Source organism: Salvelinus namaycush, chromosome 3 (assembly GCF_016432855.1).
Source record: "Salvelinus namaycush isolate Seneca chromosome 3, SaNama_1.0, whole genome shotgun sequence".
NCBI lineage: Eukaryota > Metazoa > Chordata > Actinopteri > Salmoniformes > Salmonidae > Salvelinus > Salvelinus namaycush.
In genome coordinates, this window is record NC_052309.1 from 50,747,399 (window position 1) to 50,764,833 (window position 17,435).

At 43.5% G+C, this 17,435-nt stretch overlaps 1 protein-coding gene across 3 annotated transcripts; it reads right to left on the reverse strand.

The window, feature by feature from the left end:
- Window positions 1-597: 597 nt before the first annotated feature.
- Window positions 598-9,551, reverse strand: LOC120032255 (protein YIPF5). Of its 3 annotated transcripts, none has more exons than XM_038978264.1 (6): window positions 9,460-9,551; window positions 6,251-6,373; window positions 5,848-6,014; window positions 3,059-3,204; window positions 2,703-2,884; window positions 2,301-2,463 (listed from the first exon to the last, which is right to left on the reverse strand). In XM_038978264.1, the coding sequence occupies exons 2-6, from the start codon at window positions 6,361-6,363 to the stop codon at window positions 2,301-2,303; spliced, it is 771 nt and encodes a 256-aa protein (XP_038834192.1). In that variant the 5' UTR covers window positions 6,364-6,373; window positions 9,460-9,551. The 3 variants fall into 3 exon arrangements, with proteins under 3 accessions (XP_038834207.1, XP_038834192.1, XP_038834200.1); XM_038978272.1 differs by having other exon boundaries at window positions 9,451-9,551; XM_038978279.1 differs by lacking the exon at window positions 9,460-9,551 and having other exon boundaries at window positions 598-2,463; window positions 6,251-6,363.
- Window positions 9,552-17,435: the final 7,884 nt, after the last annotated feature.

Consider the following 17,435-nt stretch of genomic DNA (forward strand, 5'->3'; position numbering starts at 1 on the left):
TGGTAGTAGAGTAGGGGCCTGAGGGCACACACTTAATATGTTGTGAACGTATTGTAATGTTAAAAAAAATGCATAACTGCCTTAATTTTGCTGGATCCCAGGAAGACTAGCTGCTGCCTTGGCAGTAGCCAATGGGGATACATAAATACAAATACTAATAGTATATCCTCGTAATTAATCAAATATGATTAATCTCCATATTTCCATCAGGACAGGGCATTAGTGTCATTTTCCTTCATGCTGAAAACATAATCCAAACAATAAGTAAAGATCTTCGATCTCTCAACATACAGACTGATGTTATACAGAAGAGCAGGGCTCTCCAATCCAGTTCCTGGAGATCAGTCTTGTAGTGTTGTTTCGCTGCAACCCTAATCTAGCGCATTGGAGTCTAATAATTAGCTTGTTGATAAGCTGTATCAAGTAGGTTACAACTGGGGTTGGAGCGAAAACCTACAGGAGGGTAGCGCTGCAGGACCAGGATGAATGACCACTGCAGTAGAGAAAAAGATGGTTTTGGTTCCACCATCCCGTCATTACAGGATGAACTCCAAAAACCATTGTTTCTGGCTGAAAGCATGAAAGAATAAAAAAAGATGCATCGACCTATATTTTATTTAGATAGTGGCCAATAAAACCACACAAGCACGACACTTTGCCAATTTATCAAGATTTTCAACATGACAAAAGAACAACATTGGGACTTTTTAGAAGTACAAAACAAATGACACAGTATATAAATACTTGGCCATAAAAGAGTAGCACTATAAATGGCTCTTGGTTGCTTGAAATGCAAAGTATCCCCTTGTGTACAGTTTGTTGAAATAGAAAAGCACTCAATTAATTTTTGCATTATTCATTGGACTATATAAAATGGTATCCCTTCAGGAGCTCAGGTTTAGCACAAAAACAAAGTTATAGGAAAACTGAGAAAAACCACTGATGACCATAAAACCGTGCCTTTCAGGTGACACCTTTGTGCGAAACCAAAATTCACACCCACATTGTAGTCAATCAAAGTGAACAGTAAAAGACTAAAACTATGACAACAGTTAATCAATGCACTCTAGTGTGCCATATCAACCGGCAGCCAAAAAACAAGCTCAACAATGCATCAGTCTTCAGGTGAAAAATAGAAAACCGATCAAATACAAACTTCATGAGAATAATGGTTAAGATACTGAAAATCTCCTAGGATCTGTGAGATACTTCTTGTGTGGTTTGACCGGCCTGTAGTACAATACCATTAAACACAGCTGACCGCCTTGTGACGCCTATTCTGTTCGTGAAAAAAATGTGGATACACAACAAAGTCTTAACAGTTGTTGGCCTTTCTAGGGAGTTTTTCCTAGCCACTGTGCTTCTACACCTGCATTGCTTGCTGTTTGGGGTTTTAGGCTGGGTTTCTGTACAGCACTTTGAGATATCAGCTGATGTAAGAAGGGCTATATAAATAAATTTGATTTGACAGCACAGTAGGCTAGAGCTCTGCAGTGCGGTTAATGTGATCTTGAACAACAAAATATCTTATAAAATTAAAACCTCACAAATATCTATTCATCTTTTTATTTTTGACATAGTGTGAGTGTGTGCAGTGTTTACACAGCCATGTCATCGCGCAGGCACTTTGACTGCTTAACGTTTATAATCACAAGCTGCATAACCAACACAGCCCTGGGAGGGGGCTGGAAAATACAATGGAGAATGCCACAAGGCGCCTCATGTTTCAGCAATTTAAATTGTTCTAAGAAAGCGCTAACGGGACAGAAAATGGAGTGAAAATGATTGCAGGTTTATAAAACACGTCTTTTCAGAGTTGTAAGGAGACCTCTGAGTAGCCAGATGTGTATGTATGAGTGAGAGGGCTGTTGATATAAGAGATAGATTAACTATGCAACAAGGTCTTATTCTAACAACTCAATTTCAAGTCACCTGCTTCAGTTGAATAAAAATGAAAATACCTGTGCAAAACATTTTCTGAAGGCCTCAAAGCTCAAATAAATCTTAGAAACAAAAACACAAACAGAATAAAGAACAAGTTTTACATTAAATATAAGATTGCAGTGGTCCGTGGATGGGTCTTTAGTCCTGAATCGAAAGGGTTTGGAATTGATACTCTACCACTGACCCCTGTCGAAGGGTGTAAAAGAGGAATGCAACTGACAGGGTTTCTGGCCACACCACTGCACTGTGATGGGGGGGTGCAGCACAGCAGCTCTTCTTACTGGTCCTCAAGTTAGTTGGGTTTGCTGGGCCGTTTTCCTGCATGGTGTAGATGACAGACAGACGAAGGAGACAGTTCAGAAGACAGAGATGAGGGCAAACACCCCGTAGAGGAGGGCACAGGGGTACGCCACCAGAAGTTGCTGTCCGTCCATGGCCAGGGCCGAGATGAAGATCTTGGAAGCGGAGAAACTGCACCAGCCAATTATCGTGGCTGCGATGATTATTCCAAACATGCCTCTGAAAAAGGTCAAAAAAAGCCAGTTAGATCAGTTGGTAAATTGTTTGGTAAGAAATTGGGCAATTTAATTGTCCACAAACAAAGAGCATCAAAAGTCAGTCATTTTACAGTAGCAAAGGCTCATATTATGTTGTGCACCACATGACACTTAGAATCCACAGATCTGCTCTATATAATGTGACAGAGTGCCTTACTACACTGACCTAACATCTAGTCTCAGGCCCATGTTTGTTCTTACTGTAAAGAGAAGATGATTCCGAAGCTGGCAAGGAGGATCATGGGTAGCAGGCAGTAGCCCAGTACACTGGCGACACAGCCAAACGACACACCTGTCATGCTCATTAGGTTGAGGAGACAGTACATCCCCAGGCAGCCGATGACACTGATGCCATACACATAGCCAAACTGGATCTTTCCTGTCTGTAGCAGATAGACAGAGACAGGAACATATGGACAACTCATCAGCCATCTGCATTTACAGTCATTTCTTCCCAAGGCAGACAATGCTATTGCACACGGTATAATGACAAATACATACAGATACCATGTACGAGTTCAAGTGCTGTACTGCATCAGTAATAGAATAGTTCTTACCAGAAGTAAGGTGGCTCCGAAGGCCAGACAGAACACCATGGGCCCAGCCAGGTCAGTCTCGTTCATAATGTTACCATCTGCTGCCTTCATGGGGTGGAGCACTGTCAGGGTCTTCTGCCAGATGTGGTCAAAGTTAATGCCCAATTCTGTGAGGTAGAGCAAAAGCATGAAATTATATTAAAGCAATGTCAGATATAAGTGAAAGGGTTGGTTGAGAGAAGGGACAACTCATTCTTACAATATAGTCAGAAGAAAAGAGAATCACGCAATTCTCTATACCTCCTAGAATGACACTGTTTCAGTTTACAAAGGAAATTACAAGCCACAGAAACATTTATTTTGTATCAAGAGAACACTTCTTTCACTACGACACACCAATGTATCAGATGAATGCTCATCTCCAAAATAAGACCTTACTTGGAGTAATTTATTAGCTTAGCAGGATGGCCCTGGTGATCCCTGACTGCTGACCCATTTAGTGCACACAACTGGGTCACTACTGGTTTAACTAGGTCTTCCTGTCACAGGGGAGGGCAACACGGACACATATCCCACTAAACCCATCATAGTGCTCCCCCATAGAGACGTATAGAAATCACAACGTTGCATCTGTCCCGTTATGGCATCTGAGCACGTGGGCAGCGCCATTGAGGCCATCTCAAGTTTGAAGTAGTCAATTTTCTTCTACTACTTCTTGAGTAGGTAAACGCACAAAGGTACATAATGGAGTGTATTGTTTGAATAGGTATGAAGCCAAGGTTGGCGATTTACTGACACCTGCATTCATGGAACGTTTGCTCACAAGTATAATTAATTGACTGATCCCTCCTGATGACCTGGATGGAATTATGTGATCCTTCCTTAAACCATAGGAAGTCCAACCCAGTTAACCACTTCAAAATGGTGAAAGTCCTTAATTGTGCTGCCCATTCTAAAATTGGCTTTTGGGCACCGGAGTCCTCTATAGATCTTGATGTGCTCCCAAGCCAAAAGGATCTGACTCGTTCATTTCTCTAGTCGGAATGTGGACAATCAGAGCCCAGGGCGGTATATGGCTGGGGAAACATACTGTACCTCAACCTAGGGATGGAATACACTATATATACAAAAGTATGTGGACACCGCTTCAAATGAGTGGATTCAGCTATTTCTGCCACACCCGTTGCTGACAGGTGTATAAAATCGAGCACACAGCCATACATTCTCCATAGAAAAATATTGGCAGTAGAATGGCCTTACTGAAGAGGTCATCGCATTTCAAATGTGGCACCGCCATAGGATGGTGCCACATCATACAAGTCAGTTCGTCAAATTTCTGCCCTGCTAGAGCTGCCCCGGTCATAGGTAAATGCTGTTATTGTGAAGTGGAAAACAGCAACAATGGCACAACCGCGAAGTGGTCGGCCACACAAGCTCACAGAACGGGACCGCCGACTGCTGAAGCGCATAAAAAATAGTCTGTCCTCGGTTGCAACACTCACTACCTAGTTCCAAACTGCCTCGAAGCAACGTCAACACAGAAACTGTTCGTTGGGAGCTTCATGAAATGGGTTTCCATGGGCGAGAAGTCGCACACAAGCTTAAGATAAACATTGTCAATGAAAAGCATCGGCTGGAGTGGTGGTGGAATAATGGTCTGGGACTGTTTTTCATGGTCTGGGCTAAGCCCCTTAGTTCCAGTGAAGGGAAATCATAACGCTACAGCATACAATGACATTCTAGATGATTCTGTGCTTCCAACTTTGTGGCCGTTTGGGGAAGGCCCTTTTCTGTTTCAGCATGACAATGCCCCCGTGCACAAAGCGAGGTCCATACAGAAATGGTTTGTTGTGTGGATGGTGTGGAAGAACTTGACTGGCCTGCACAGAGCCCTGAACTCAACCCCAAAGCATGTGTCCACATACACTACATGACCACAAAGTATGACGTACTCCTAATCATCCTGAAATTATAAAAGGTGAATCGAGAAGATTGAAATACAGCTAGTAAACTAAACTGCTGTTTTCGCCAGCATGCTAGGCTAGCTAATGCTATATCCACCCATTGGATTCCATGAAAATGCAATGCCTAGGGTTGGGGTGAGTAGCTACCAAAAGTGTAGTTGAATCCGATGGGTTGCTTTAGCATTAGCTAACCTAGCATGTCGACAAAAACGGCAGACAAATATTTCAATCTTCTTGATTCACCTTTCATCATTTTGATTAGGAACTATATTCAATCTATTGCTGAATGGTTACAGATCGCACGGTAGAAATCTAAAGGTAATTTACGATTGAGCCGACATATGCAGTGTTAACCGTGCCTGAAGTCTCCACTAATGCGGGAACGTTTCCATTTTAAACACGCTGTAACACAGCACTTCCGTGAGACAGATGAAATAGAGCCCTAGGAGTACAACGACATATTCCATCCCTGGATTGAGGAACGTTTCCCCAGCCATATACTGCGCTGGGCTCTGGCTGTCCATTTCCCGGCATAGCACTGATCCGACTCGAGACAAATGAACGAGAGTCGGATCCTTTTGGCTATGTGCTCCCCTGACCACTCATACCTTGAGAAATGTGTCTTCATTCCCCCAATCCCTAGTATGAAGCTCCTAATGCTTCAGAGTAAGTCAGAGGTAAAGATCAAATCTAAAAGCTTCACCTGGCTTCAACTAGCCAATCCTCTCAGAACAACTAAAGTGCTTAGGGAGGTAGAGGAAAAGGCTTGATTTGTGATCAAGCAATTGAGTTAGCATTCTTTACCACCCCTTTCCCTATGGAGTCTCACCACTTGGTTATCCTTACCCTCCAGCAGCGGGGGCTCGTCATCAAAGCTGCTGCCGTACATGGACTGTGTGGGGGAAGGTGTGAAGGCTGGTGTGGGCTGGTAGATCTGGCCTGTGTAGGGCTGCTGGGGTTGCATCATCCCTGGGGCTGAGTATCCCATCGGTTGGGAGTAGTCATACTGACCCCTGATGGGGAAACATAGGCACACTTCTCAGAAAACCTTTATGGCTGGGTTAAAAACACTATGCCTCAAGCTAGTAAGCAACACATAGGGAACAATACTAACAAAACAGGCCGTTGAGAGAAATTGAGGGAAAAATGCATTGTTTTCAAATTGTTGACAGGCATGTGTATTTTCAGAGCACAGTGAGTTACAGAGTAACTGGGGTCAATGCAAATTTAGCAAGTTGACAAAACATACTGTTTGTAGGGGTCTTCTGTGTTACTGTGGCCATATCCAGCAGGTTGGCCTTGGTCATCTACACTGTAGCTGGACTGGTAGAAATCTGTGTTGAAGTTGTCAAACCCTGACATTTTTGACCGTCTGCAAAAAATAAATAGTTAATGAGCATTGTACAGCTGGAGGAGAAAATTGTGTAAACAGTATTCAATTGATGGCTAGTTTAGCACCGCTTGATGCATTGGTATCTGGGAAGTTAGTGTGTATTGCTGCCCTTATTCCTGGTATGCTTCTTTTCATGTAGATACGTTTGCTCGCTATAAACGTAGCATCAAGGGGAAAGCCATTCGATGCACCAAATATACTTGCCCTTGTCACCTGTGGCTAGACAGTCATACTTACCACTAGCTAGCTAAGTTACCTTCCAATCTTAACAGTAGTGGCAAACTTAGCGATATTCAGGAATATAGTGAACATATACCTAGTTGGTTAACTAACTATCCAACTAGCTACCCAACTCTAACGTTAGCTACCTGGCTGTCTAATGTTTGTTTCCAACGGTATTCCCTCTTGATATGTGACTTTAGCTAGCTAGCCATTTAGCTAGTTAAACTAGTGATGTTCAAACTAAAACAATAAGGAGACTAGCTAAACAATGAGTACCGGTACCAAGTCAATGTGCTGGGGTATGAGGTAGTTACAGAAATATGTACAGTACAAGTCAAAAGTTTGGACACATCTACTCATTCAAGAGTTTTTTTTTTTTACAATTTCCTACATTGTAGAGTAATAGTGAAGACATCAAAACTATGAAATAACACATATGGAATCATGTAGTAACCAAAAAAAAAGTGTTAAACAAATCAAAATATATTTTGTATTTGAGATTCTAAGTAGCCACCCTTTGCCTTGACAGCTTTGTACACTCTTGGCATTTGCTTAACCAGCTTCATGCGGTAGTCACCAGGAATGAATTTCAATTAACAGGTGTGCCTTGTTAAAAGTAAATGTGTGGAATTTCTTTCCTTCTTAATGCGTTTGAGCCAATCAGTTGTGTTGTGACAAGGTAGGGGTGGTATATAGGGTTGCAAAATCGCAGTAACTAAATTTCCAGGTTCTCCAGAAATACCATTTTGAAGATTCCTGGATTTCCTGCTTATTCTAGTTTTCCTACCAGGATTTCTGGAAAACCTGGGAATTTTGCAACCCTAGTGGTATACAGAAGATAGCCCTATTTGGTAAAAGACCAAGTCCATATTATGACAAGAACAGCTCAAATAAGCAAAGAGAAACAACGGTCCATTCTTACTTTAAGACATGGTCAGTCAATGCGGAAAATTAAGAAATTCAAGTAACAGACATCAACATCAACTGTTCAGAGGAGACTGTGTGAATCGGGCCATGGTCGAATTGCTGCAAAGAAAACACTACTAAAGGGCAACAATAATAAGAAGAGACTTGCTTGGGCCAAGAAACACGAGCAATGGACATTAGACCGGTGGAAACCTGTCCTTTGATCTGATGAGTCCAAATTGAGATTTTTGGTTCCAACCGCCGTGTCTTTGAGAGACAGAGTAGGCGAACGGATGATCTCCGCATGTGTGGTTCCCACCGTGAAACATGGAGGTGTGATGGTACTTTGCTGGTGACACTGTCTGTGATTCATTTAGAATTCAAGGCACACTTAAACAGCATGGCTACCACAGCGATACGCCATCCCATCTGGTTTGCGCTTAGTGGGACTATAATTTAATTTTCAACAGGACAATAAACCAACACACCTCCAAGCTGTGTAAGGGCTATTTGACCAAGAAGGAGTGATGGAATCCTGCATCAGATGACCTGGCCTCCACAATCCCCTGACCTCAACCCAACTGAGATGGTTTGGGATGAGTTGGACTGCAGAGTGCTGGAAAAGCATCCAACAAGTCTTCAGCATATGGGAACACCTTCAAGAGACTGTTGGAAAAGCATTCCTCATGAAGCTGGTTGAGAGAATGCCAAGAGTGTGCAAAGCTGTCAAGGCAAACTTTGAATATAAAATATATTTTGATTTTTTTAACACTTTTTTGGTTACTACATGATTCCATGTGTGTTATTTCATAGTTTTGAGGTGTAGAATGTATTAAATAGTAAATATATTGAACCCCTTGAATGAGTTGGTGTGTCCAAACTTTTCACTGGTTCTGTATGTAAATGTCAATTTTTATTTTGAATACATTTGCTAAAATGTCTATACCTGTTGTTGCTTTGTCATTATGGGGTATTGTGTGTACATCGATGAGGGGAAAAAACGATTTAATACATTTTAGAATAAGGCTGTAATGTAACAAAATATGGAAAAAGTCAAGGGGTCTGAATACTTTCCAAATGCACTGTATTTATGACAATGTAAAACAATACAACCACGCATGTAGATAGTACATTTAAAATCATCGAGGGTGACAAAAGTTTGACAACTTATTTCCATTGTGGCGACTTCATACCCCTCCACAACTGACGTGTAGCACCCACGTTGGTGATGCCTCTACTGCTACTACAGCGCAGAAAGCCCACCACACATCAGTCTAGAACAGTAGTCATCTCCACTACGAGCTCTGACATTTTCAGAATGAGGGTCAGGTCTCATCGATCAAGCAGCCGGGGCTGAGATGTATCTTTTAAACGCAAACTTCAGCCAGCTATTTAGCGAAACCAGACAAGTCAACATGCCATCAGTCCTGCAAGTCCGTGGATAGCTAGGTGAGTTAACGTTAGCTAGCAAGCACGTTTGTTAAACATGTGGGGCAATATTTGATTAAATAATTTGCCGTCTAACGTTAGCTGGTTAGCTAGCTAGTTTACTAAAACTGGTATTTAACGTCAGCTAGCTAGCTAACTAGCCAAATGTATTCCAAGTTAGCTGGCTAACTGGATGCCTAACTAGTTTACGTAGACAATCAGGGTGGCTAGCTAACGTTGGTTAGCTGGTTAGAGCAGACTAATAAAGGAATGTAGCCTCGTAATTTACCCGACGGATTACCACACCACTGCACTACCTATAGTATAAGTCTGGAAATTATATCTAGTTACAATTGACATCCGTGCAGTTATAATGTAACGTTAACGTTAAGCTCGCGGGATCAGGCGGCTTCGCGACGCTAAAATGAATGTGTGCCTCGACACAATATTTAACCAAGCTATTTAAAAAAAAAAAAAGTATTTTACTAAGCAATACTAACCGCCGTTACCTGCAACGATGAACAATTCAACACTGGACTCCGCCAACTTCGTTGCTAGATACGTGTCAAGAGAAAACTAAAGGAATGTTTTTCCGGGTCTTCTTCTTCTATGGTATTTGGCGGTCAGGAAATATACGTTGGAGGTGCATGATGCCACCTACTGTGTGGGGTGAAAACTGGGGAACTTTAACGCAGAAAAACAGGGAAATAGGGAAAGGGTGAAAAAGGTTGGATGGGGAGCGTCGCTACTCATTTACCCCCTCCCCCATTACCTCCATTCACAATTATGTCAAGTATCTTATATTTATTGATGACTTGACTTGTACAATTTATCATTTATTTATAATGTATTTCCATTGCTTCCTCATTTGCACTTGCTCCTTCAGCTATTAGCACTGCCTCTGCATAGGAGACCTGGTGGACAGCCCGGATATTTGCTACTTCAACCTCCTTCGCTCTTACCGGGCACTCCTGGAAGTCGGGAGCATTGTATCCACTGATTCTTCCACGACATATTTATTCTATCTGCACAAACTTGCCATGTGGCTAAACATTTTACATTTAAGACACTACAATGGTCTATTCATGGTTTTGACCCTTTCTGCACTGCTCTCACCATGGAAACTTCAATCTGTCTCACTCGCACGGTACATTTCTGATCCCCCATAATTGAAATACTCCACTTTCTCCACTGAAACTACACACTCTTTTGTCCCATGCCCATCTGCACACCTCATAATCTCCCTCCTACATTCTGGCGCTTGAAACACTGTAGTGGGTTCGGAAACAAAAACTCACAGGACTTTATCCGGCAAACACTTTGTATCAAAACTCAAGACAGACTTGGTATCCTCAGTCTCTTGCTCACCACCGGGTCTGCGTTGCACCAAACGGCGTGTATCACAGACACCGGGGATCCCCATTGGGGATTGGGCTAGTAACTGAAAGGTTGCGAGATTGAATCCCCGAGCTGACAAGGTAAAAAATCTGTCACTCTGCCCCTGAACAAGGCAGTTAACCCACTGTTCCTAGGCAGTCATTGTAAATAAGATTTTGTTATGAACAAACTTGCCTAGTTAATTAAAAAAATAAAATAATTATCACTCCTTTCAGCTGTGCTCTGCTCCAGAGAGCAAAGCAGGACACAGATTTCGTCCTGAGGCTTGAAACGTGCAGTGCCCTCTCCATCTGAGCAGCAGACAAAAAAATAAATAAAATCAATAGAAGTTGACCATTGAATATTTTGACCGAATTGACAGAACTCTAAGCAAAAGGGTTTTTATTTAACGTACAATGTGTAGAAACTATGAGAATAGAAAGGTTCATAACTTTTGTATAACATCACAGCGGAAAACTATACGGCAGCTAGAAATTAAAAGTGGATGTTCTTCAGAAATAGATGGGAGGGGTTGAGGGTAGCTGAAGGCTGAGACAAAAGGCTGAGACTTTTCGAGGCAGTCACACAATTCTGTTTAATGTGGATGCAAGGGTTATTATTGTGGTGGTTGCTGACATTAAATGAGTGCAGAGACTTTTCTTTATCTTCGGTAAGCATTGCATTCATTTACCACTGGCATCTTTAGTAGGAGGAGCATTTTTCTGTGCACTTATTCTGATGAAACAAAATAACACATTCCATTGGTAAAAACTTGATCATTAGTTTATGATGCTCCATTGACATTTGAGAAAAGGACAACTAGAATTGGATTAATTTGATGCCAGTTCATGGTATCCACTACCGAGAGATTTGAAAGGCCTTGATGACATCCGTAAAAACTTGCCCAGGAGAAGGGAAGGAAAACTGAAAACAGACCTATCACTGATAGCACCATGTATCCCTTAGAGTGTAATAGTTAATTAAGACATAATAATGGCCTTGTTTCCACCAAGACTTTCTCCCAAAGCTAACATTCACTGTTATATTAAGCAAATTAGATAAGCAAATTCTAAATAAAAGACATGTCCCTGACAGGCTCCTGGACCATACAAACAAGAGAAGACGGGAAGAAAGAAGGAAAAGAAAACAGCAAACAGCCTTAGTAGTAGTGATAGCAGACCCATATATCCCCTAGTGTTTAAAGCGAACGTGGCAGGTCCCCTGATGGGAACAGAGCGGGTGCTAAGCAACATCCTCTGCATGATCTCCCAAATCAACAGGGTTTATGTCCTAGAAGCTGGGATGATACCACTTTTCCAAAGAGTGGCCACATATCTAAAGCCCCCCAATGGGAGACACCACAGAACTATTCCTGCTGGTAAATGTGCCATAAAACTACAGGAAATGCAACACAAGAGAATGGGATGCCACTGTTTCTACAGTGCTGTAAATTGTTAATGTTTCAGGGCCCCGTGCCCCCTGTCTCTAATAGTGTGCACTTATAACAGCCAGTTTGAAAGTGCATAGCTTATCCCACCATTCAAGCAACCACAGACAACACAAATTGCTGACTGTGGGAAGTTAGTTATGTGACCTCTTAATTATACAGCTGACGTACAGAATGAAAGACGACTATGAACAAACACAAGCTGGTGAGTGAATACATAAGCAAGCAAGCTAGTCAATAGGCAAATGAGAATGTAAGTAACATACATGAATTTCATGAAATAACTGTTTGTGCCATAGGCTATTGTTCGCTAATGTCATTCGTAGGCGGCTATAAGAGACCCGTATGGTCACTACATATTATGTGTAATGAACTGTCCACCAGCCATCTCCCACCTCCCACCCTAATAGAATGCAGTCAATCTGCAAGTATCTCTAAACCGTCATCATGTATTCTGATCATAGAATATGCTATCAACAGATAGCATTGCGAACTTAGAACACGGATTAATGAATAATGTCATCCTGCTCAACTATGGCAACTTGGCAACCAACCAGGATTCCAAAATCTGGGGGCCGAGACCCGACGCCCAGCGGCATCAGATGGGCATTGTATATAACAACAATGGGCGTGTATTCACTTTTGTTTCCTATTGCCTTTCTGTTTACTCCAATCTGGCGTAGCCGGCAGCCGGGGACCCTTCCCTGCAACTGCAGCAGGCTCCTTCATTAGACAACAGGATGATGGCCCTGCACTTGTTTTGAGAGAGCTGCTAGCGTTGGGACTAGCACTCCAATTTCTTTCCCTGTCTTGCGCTCCCACTTATTTCAGCTCCAGGAGCGCCTGCAAAAGCCCTTAATGTGCACTAGGCTCCATTTTAAAGCTGCTTCTCTCTGGGGAGAACTCTGGACCCAGTTTAGTAGAGAAAATTGCCTGCCAAAGTGTAGGGAGCAGCCATAGAGAAGGGCTTAGGAAACCTGGTGCGGCAGCACCCTCGTTAGAAAATTCCTGTCACAAATGTGCAGGGTAAATACACTGTATTGTCTCCAGTCCATTGTGTACTGAAGTCAAATCAAGTCTACAATTATGCAAGGGAACACTACACTAGAACTGCTAGTATGAGAGGAAAGTGAATAGAAGAAATGGAGAGAATCTTTTTTCAGAAGAGACTCCTGATGATTTTATTAGTCACTATGCACACAAAGAAACATGCAACCAAGTACAAATCTAATACATTTTTATTTGTCACATGCACCGAATACAACGGGTGTAGACTTTACTGTGAAATGCTTGCTTACTTAAATAATAAAAAGAAAAATAGTAACATAAAAGGAATAAAATACACAAGAATGGAGCTATATACTGGGAGTGCCACTACCAGATCAATGTGCAGGTTATGAGGTATTTGAGATAGATATGTACATGAAGGTGTGGATCTGCTTTTTTCTAAAGTATTTTTCTTTACTTTTGAACCGAAACCCCAACAGAAGCTAGCCAGCTAACTAGCTAGTAGTCAGCTAACCACTGCGAGCGGTCATCAGCTAACCTTTAGCTCGGAAAACTCTCGCCAGTTTGCACAACGCAATTCAAACCAGAGCATACTGGACTTATTTTCTCTCCATATCCCCGGATTCCTATCGCAAGCTCTGAACCTTTTCACCTGGAGCATCGCAGCTAGCTAGCTGCAATCCGAATGGCTACTCCTGGCCAATGTTTCTGTCCCGAAGCAAGCACCAATTAGCCTGGAGCTAGCCCATGCTAGGCCCATTTCCCGGCTAGCTGAAGAGGTCCATCAGCCACTCCTGGGCTACAATACCTATTTTGCCAATTGGCCTGGACCCCTTTTACTGCCGGTTCTGAGCCCCACCGATCCTTCACGACTGGACTACCGACGTAATCTGCCTGGGGGTGTTCTTCAAATGGCTACAACGTTGCGACATCCTCTGAATGCCTATCTGCTAGCCTGCTAACCGCGGCCCGCTAGCTGTCTAGAGCATATCGGACTGTTAGCTGAATAGGTCCATTGGCCAATTTCTTGGGCCACTATACCTATTTTGCCAATTGGCCTGGACCCCTTTTAATACACGGATCCCTGCCTATCCATCACGACTGGAATACCGACGTCATCTGCCCAAGGCTTTTTTTTATCAACAGGCCCCTCCGTCACGACGTGCCATGAATGTCCATCTGCTAGCCTGCTAGCCGCGGCCCGCTAGCTGTCTAGAGCATATTGGACTGTTAGCTGAAGAGATCCATCGGCCAATTTCTTGGGCCACTATACCTATTTTCTCAATTGGATTGGACCCCTAATAATCCATCACGACTGGTCTGCCGACGTAACCGCACGAGGAGACTCAGCACGAGGAGGCTATAACAGACTTCTTCCGTCGCGACGTCCCTCTAAGGCCCTTCTGCTAGCTGTCTAAATCGCCGTGTCTTTAGCCAGCCTAACTACTGGACCCCTATGATCACTCGGCTACATATGCCTCTCCCTAATGTCAATATGACTTGTCCATTGCTGTTCTGGTTAGTGACTATTGTCTTATTTCAGAGAGAAAGAGAGAAAACCAGAGGAGGGAGGAGACAGGGGGTATGGTAGAGACAGAGAAGAGGTACTGTGGGAGAGAAAACAGGGGTATTGAGCCCTGCTCAATATGCCTTAGCTAACCCTTTAGTTCCACCTCCCACACATGCGGTGACATCACCTGGTTTAAATTATGTTTCTAGAGACAATATCTCTCTCATCATCACTCAGTGCCTAGGTTCACCTCCACTGTATTCACATCCATACCTTTGTCTGTACATTATGCCTTGAATCTATTCTATCACGCCCAGAAACCTGCTCCTTTTACTCTCTGTTCCGAATGTACTAGATGACCAGTTCTTATAGCTTTTAGCCGTACCCTTATCCTACTCCTCCTCTGTTCCTCTGGTGATGTAGAGGTTAATCCAGGCCCTGCAGTGCCTAGCTCCACTCCTATTCCCCAGGTGCTCTCATTTGTTGACTTTTGTAACTGTAAAAGCCTTGGTTTCATGCATGTTAACATTAGAAACCTCCTCCCTAAGTTTGTTTTATTCACTGCTTTAGCACACTCTGCCAACCCGGATGTCCTAGCCGTGTTTGAATCCTGGCTAAGGAAGACCACCAAAAACACTGACATTTCCATCCCTAACTACAACATTTTCCGACAAGATAGAACTGCCAAAGGGGGCGGAGTTGCAGTCTACTGCAGAGATAGCCTGCAGAGTTCTGTCTTACTATCCAGGTCGGTACCCAAACAATTCGAGCTTGTACTTTTAAAAATCCACCTTTCCAGAACAAATCTCTCCCCGTTGCCGCTTGCTATAGACCACCCTCTGCCCCCAGCTGTGCCCTGGACACCATATGTGAATTGATTGCCCCCCCCATCTATCTTCAGCGCTCGTGCTGCTAGGTGACCTAAACTGGGACATGCTTAACACCCCAGCCATCCTACAATCTAAGCTTGATGCCCTCAATCTCACACAAATTACCAATGAACCGACCAGGTACAACCCCAAATCCGTAAACACGGGCACCCGCATAAATATCATCCTAACCAACTTGCCCTCCAAATACACCTCTGCTGTCTTCAACCAAGATCTAAGCGATCACTGCCTCATTGCCTGCATCCGTAATGGGTCTGCGGTCAAATGACCACCCCTCATCACTGTCAAACGCTCGCTAAAACACTTCAGCGAGCAAGCCTTTCTAATCGACCTGGCCTGGGTATCCTGGGAGGATATTGACCTCATCCCGTCAGTAGAGGATGCCTGGTTATTCTTTAAAAGTGCCTTCCTCGCCATCTTAAATAAGTATGTCCCATTCAAAAAAATGAGAATCAGGAACAGATATAGGCCTTGGTTCACTCCAGACCTGACTGCCCTCGACCAGCAGAAAAACATCCTGTGGCGTACTGCATTAGCATCGAATAGTCCCCGTGATATGCAACTTTTCAGGGAGGTTAGGAACCAATATACACAGGCAGTTAGGAAAGCTAAGGCTAGCTTTTTCAAACAGAAATTTGCATCCTGTAGCACAAACTCAAAAAAGTTCTGGGACACTGTATAGTCCATGGAGAATAAGAGCACCTCCTTCCAACTGCCCACTGCACTGAGACACTCTAGACCCAAACTTCTACAAACCTTTATCTATCCTACCCTGCCTTTCTAAGGTCTTTGAAAGCCAAGGTAACAAACAGATTACCGACCATTTCAAATCCCACCGTACCTTCTCCACTCTGCAATCTGGTTTCAGAGCTGGTCATGGGTGCACCACAGCCACGCTCAAGGTCCTAAACGATATCATAACCGCCATCGATAAGAGACAATACTGTGCAGCCGTATTCATTGACCTGGCCAAGGCCTTCGACTCTGTCAATCACCACATTCTTATCGGCAGACTCAACAGCCTTGGTTTCTCAAATGACTGCCTCGCCTGGTTCACCAACTACTTCTCTGATAGAGTTCATTGTGTCAAATCGGAGGGCCTGTTGTCCGGACCTCTGGCAGTCTCTATGGGGGTTCCACAGGGTTAAATTCTCGGGCCGACTCTCTTCTCTGTATACATCAATGATGTCGCTCTTGCTGCTGGTGATTCTCTGATCCACCTCTACGCAGACAACACCATTCTGTTTACTTCTGGCCCTTCTTTGGACACTGTGTTAACTAACCTCCAGACGAGCTTCAATGCCATACAACTCTCCATCCGTGGCCTCCAACTGCTCTTAAATACAAGTTAAACTAAATGCATGCTCTTCAACCGATCGCTGCCCACACCTGCCCGCCCGTCCAGCATCACTACTCTGGACGGTTCTGACTTAGAATATGTGGACAACTACAAATACCTAGGTGTCTGGTTAGACTGTAAACTCTCCTTCCAGACTCACATTAAGCATCTCCAATCCAAAATTAAATCTAGAATCGGCTTCCTATTTCGCAACAAAGCATCCTTCACTCATGCTGCCAAACATACCCTCGTAAAACTGACCATCCTACTGATCCTCGATTTCGGCGATGTCATTTACAAAATAGCCTCCAACACTCCACTCAACCATCTGGATGCAGTCTATCACAGTGCCATCCGTTTTGTCACCAAAGCCCCATATACTACCCACCACTGCGACCTGTACCCTCTCGTTGGCTGGCCCTCGCTTCATACTCGTCGCCAAACCCACTGGCTCCAGGTCATCTACAAGTCTTTGCTAGGTAATGTCCCGCCTTATCTCAGCTCACTGGTCACCATAGCAGCACCCACCCGTAGAACGCGCACCAGCAGGTATATATCACTGGTCACCCCCAAAGCCAATTCCTCCTTTGGCTGCCTTTCCTTACAGTTCTCTGCTGCCAATGACTGGAACAAACGGCAAAAATCACTGAAGCTGGAGACTCATATCTCCCTCACTAACTTTAAGCACCAGCTGTCAGAGCAGCTCACAGATCACTGCACCTGTACATAGCCCATCTGTAAATAGCCCACCCAAATACCGCATCCCCATACTGTTATTTATTTTATTTATTTTGCTCCTTTGCACACCAGTATCTCTACTTGCACACTCATATTCTGCACATCTATCACTCCAGTGTTTAATTGCTATATTGTAATTATTTCGCCACTATGGCCTATTTATTGCCTTACCTCCC

Excerpts from the sequence above, each read along its gene's own strand:
- LOC120032255 (XM_038978279.1), bottom strand. The coding sequence starts at position 6,363 with ATGTCAGGGTTTGACAACTTCAACACAGATTTCTACCAGTCCAGCTAC. Across the intron at positions 2,885-3,058 it reads TCGGAGCCACCTTACTTCTG|ACAGGAAAGATCCAGTTTGG; the intron begins GTAAGAACTATT and ends TATCTGCTACAG. Across the intron at positions 2,464-2,702 it reads GGAATCATCTTCTCTTTACA|AGGCATGTTTGGAATAATCA; the intron begins GTAAGAACAAAC and ends GACCTTTTTCAG.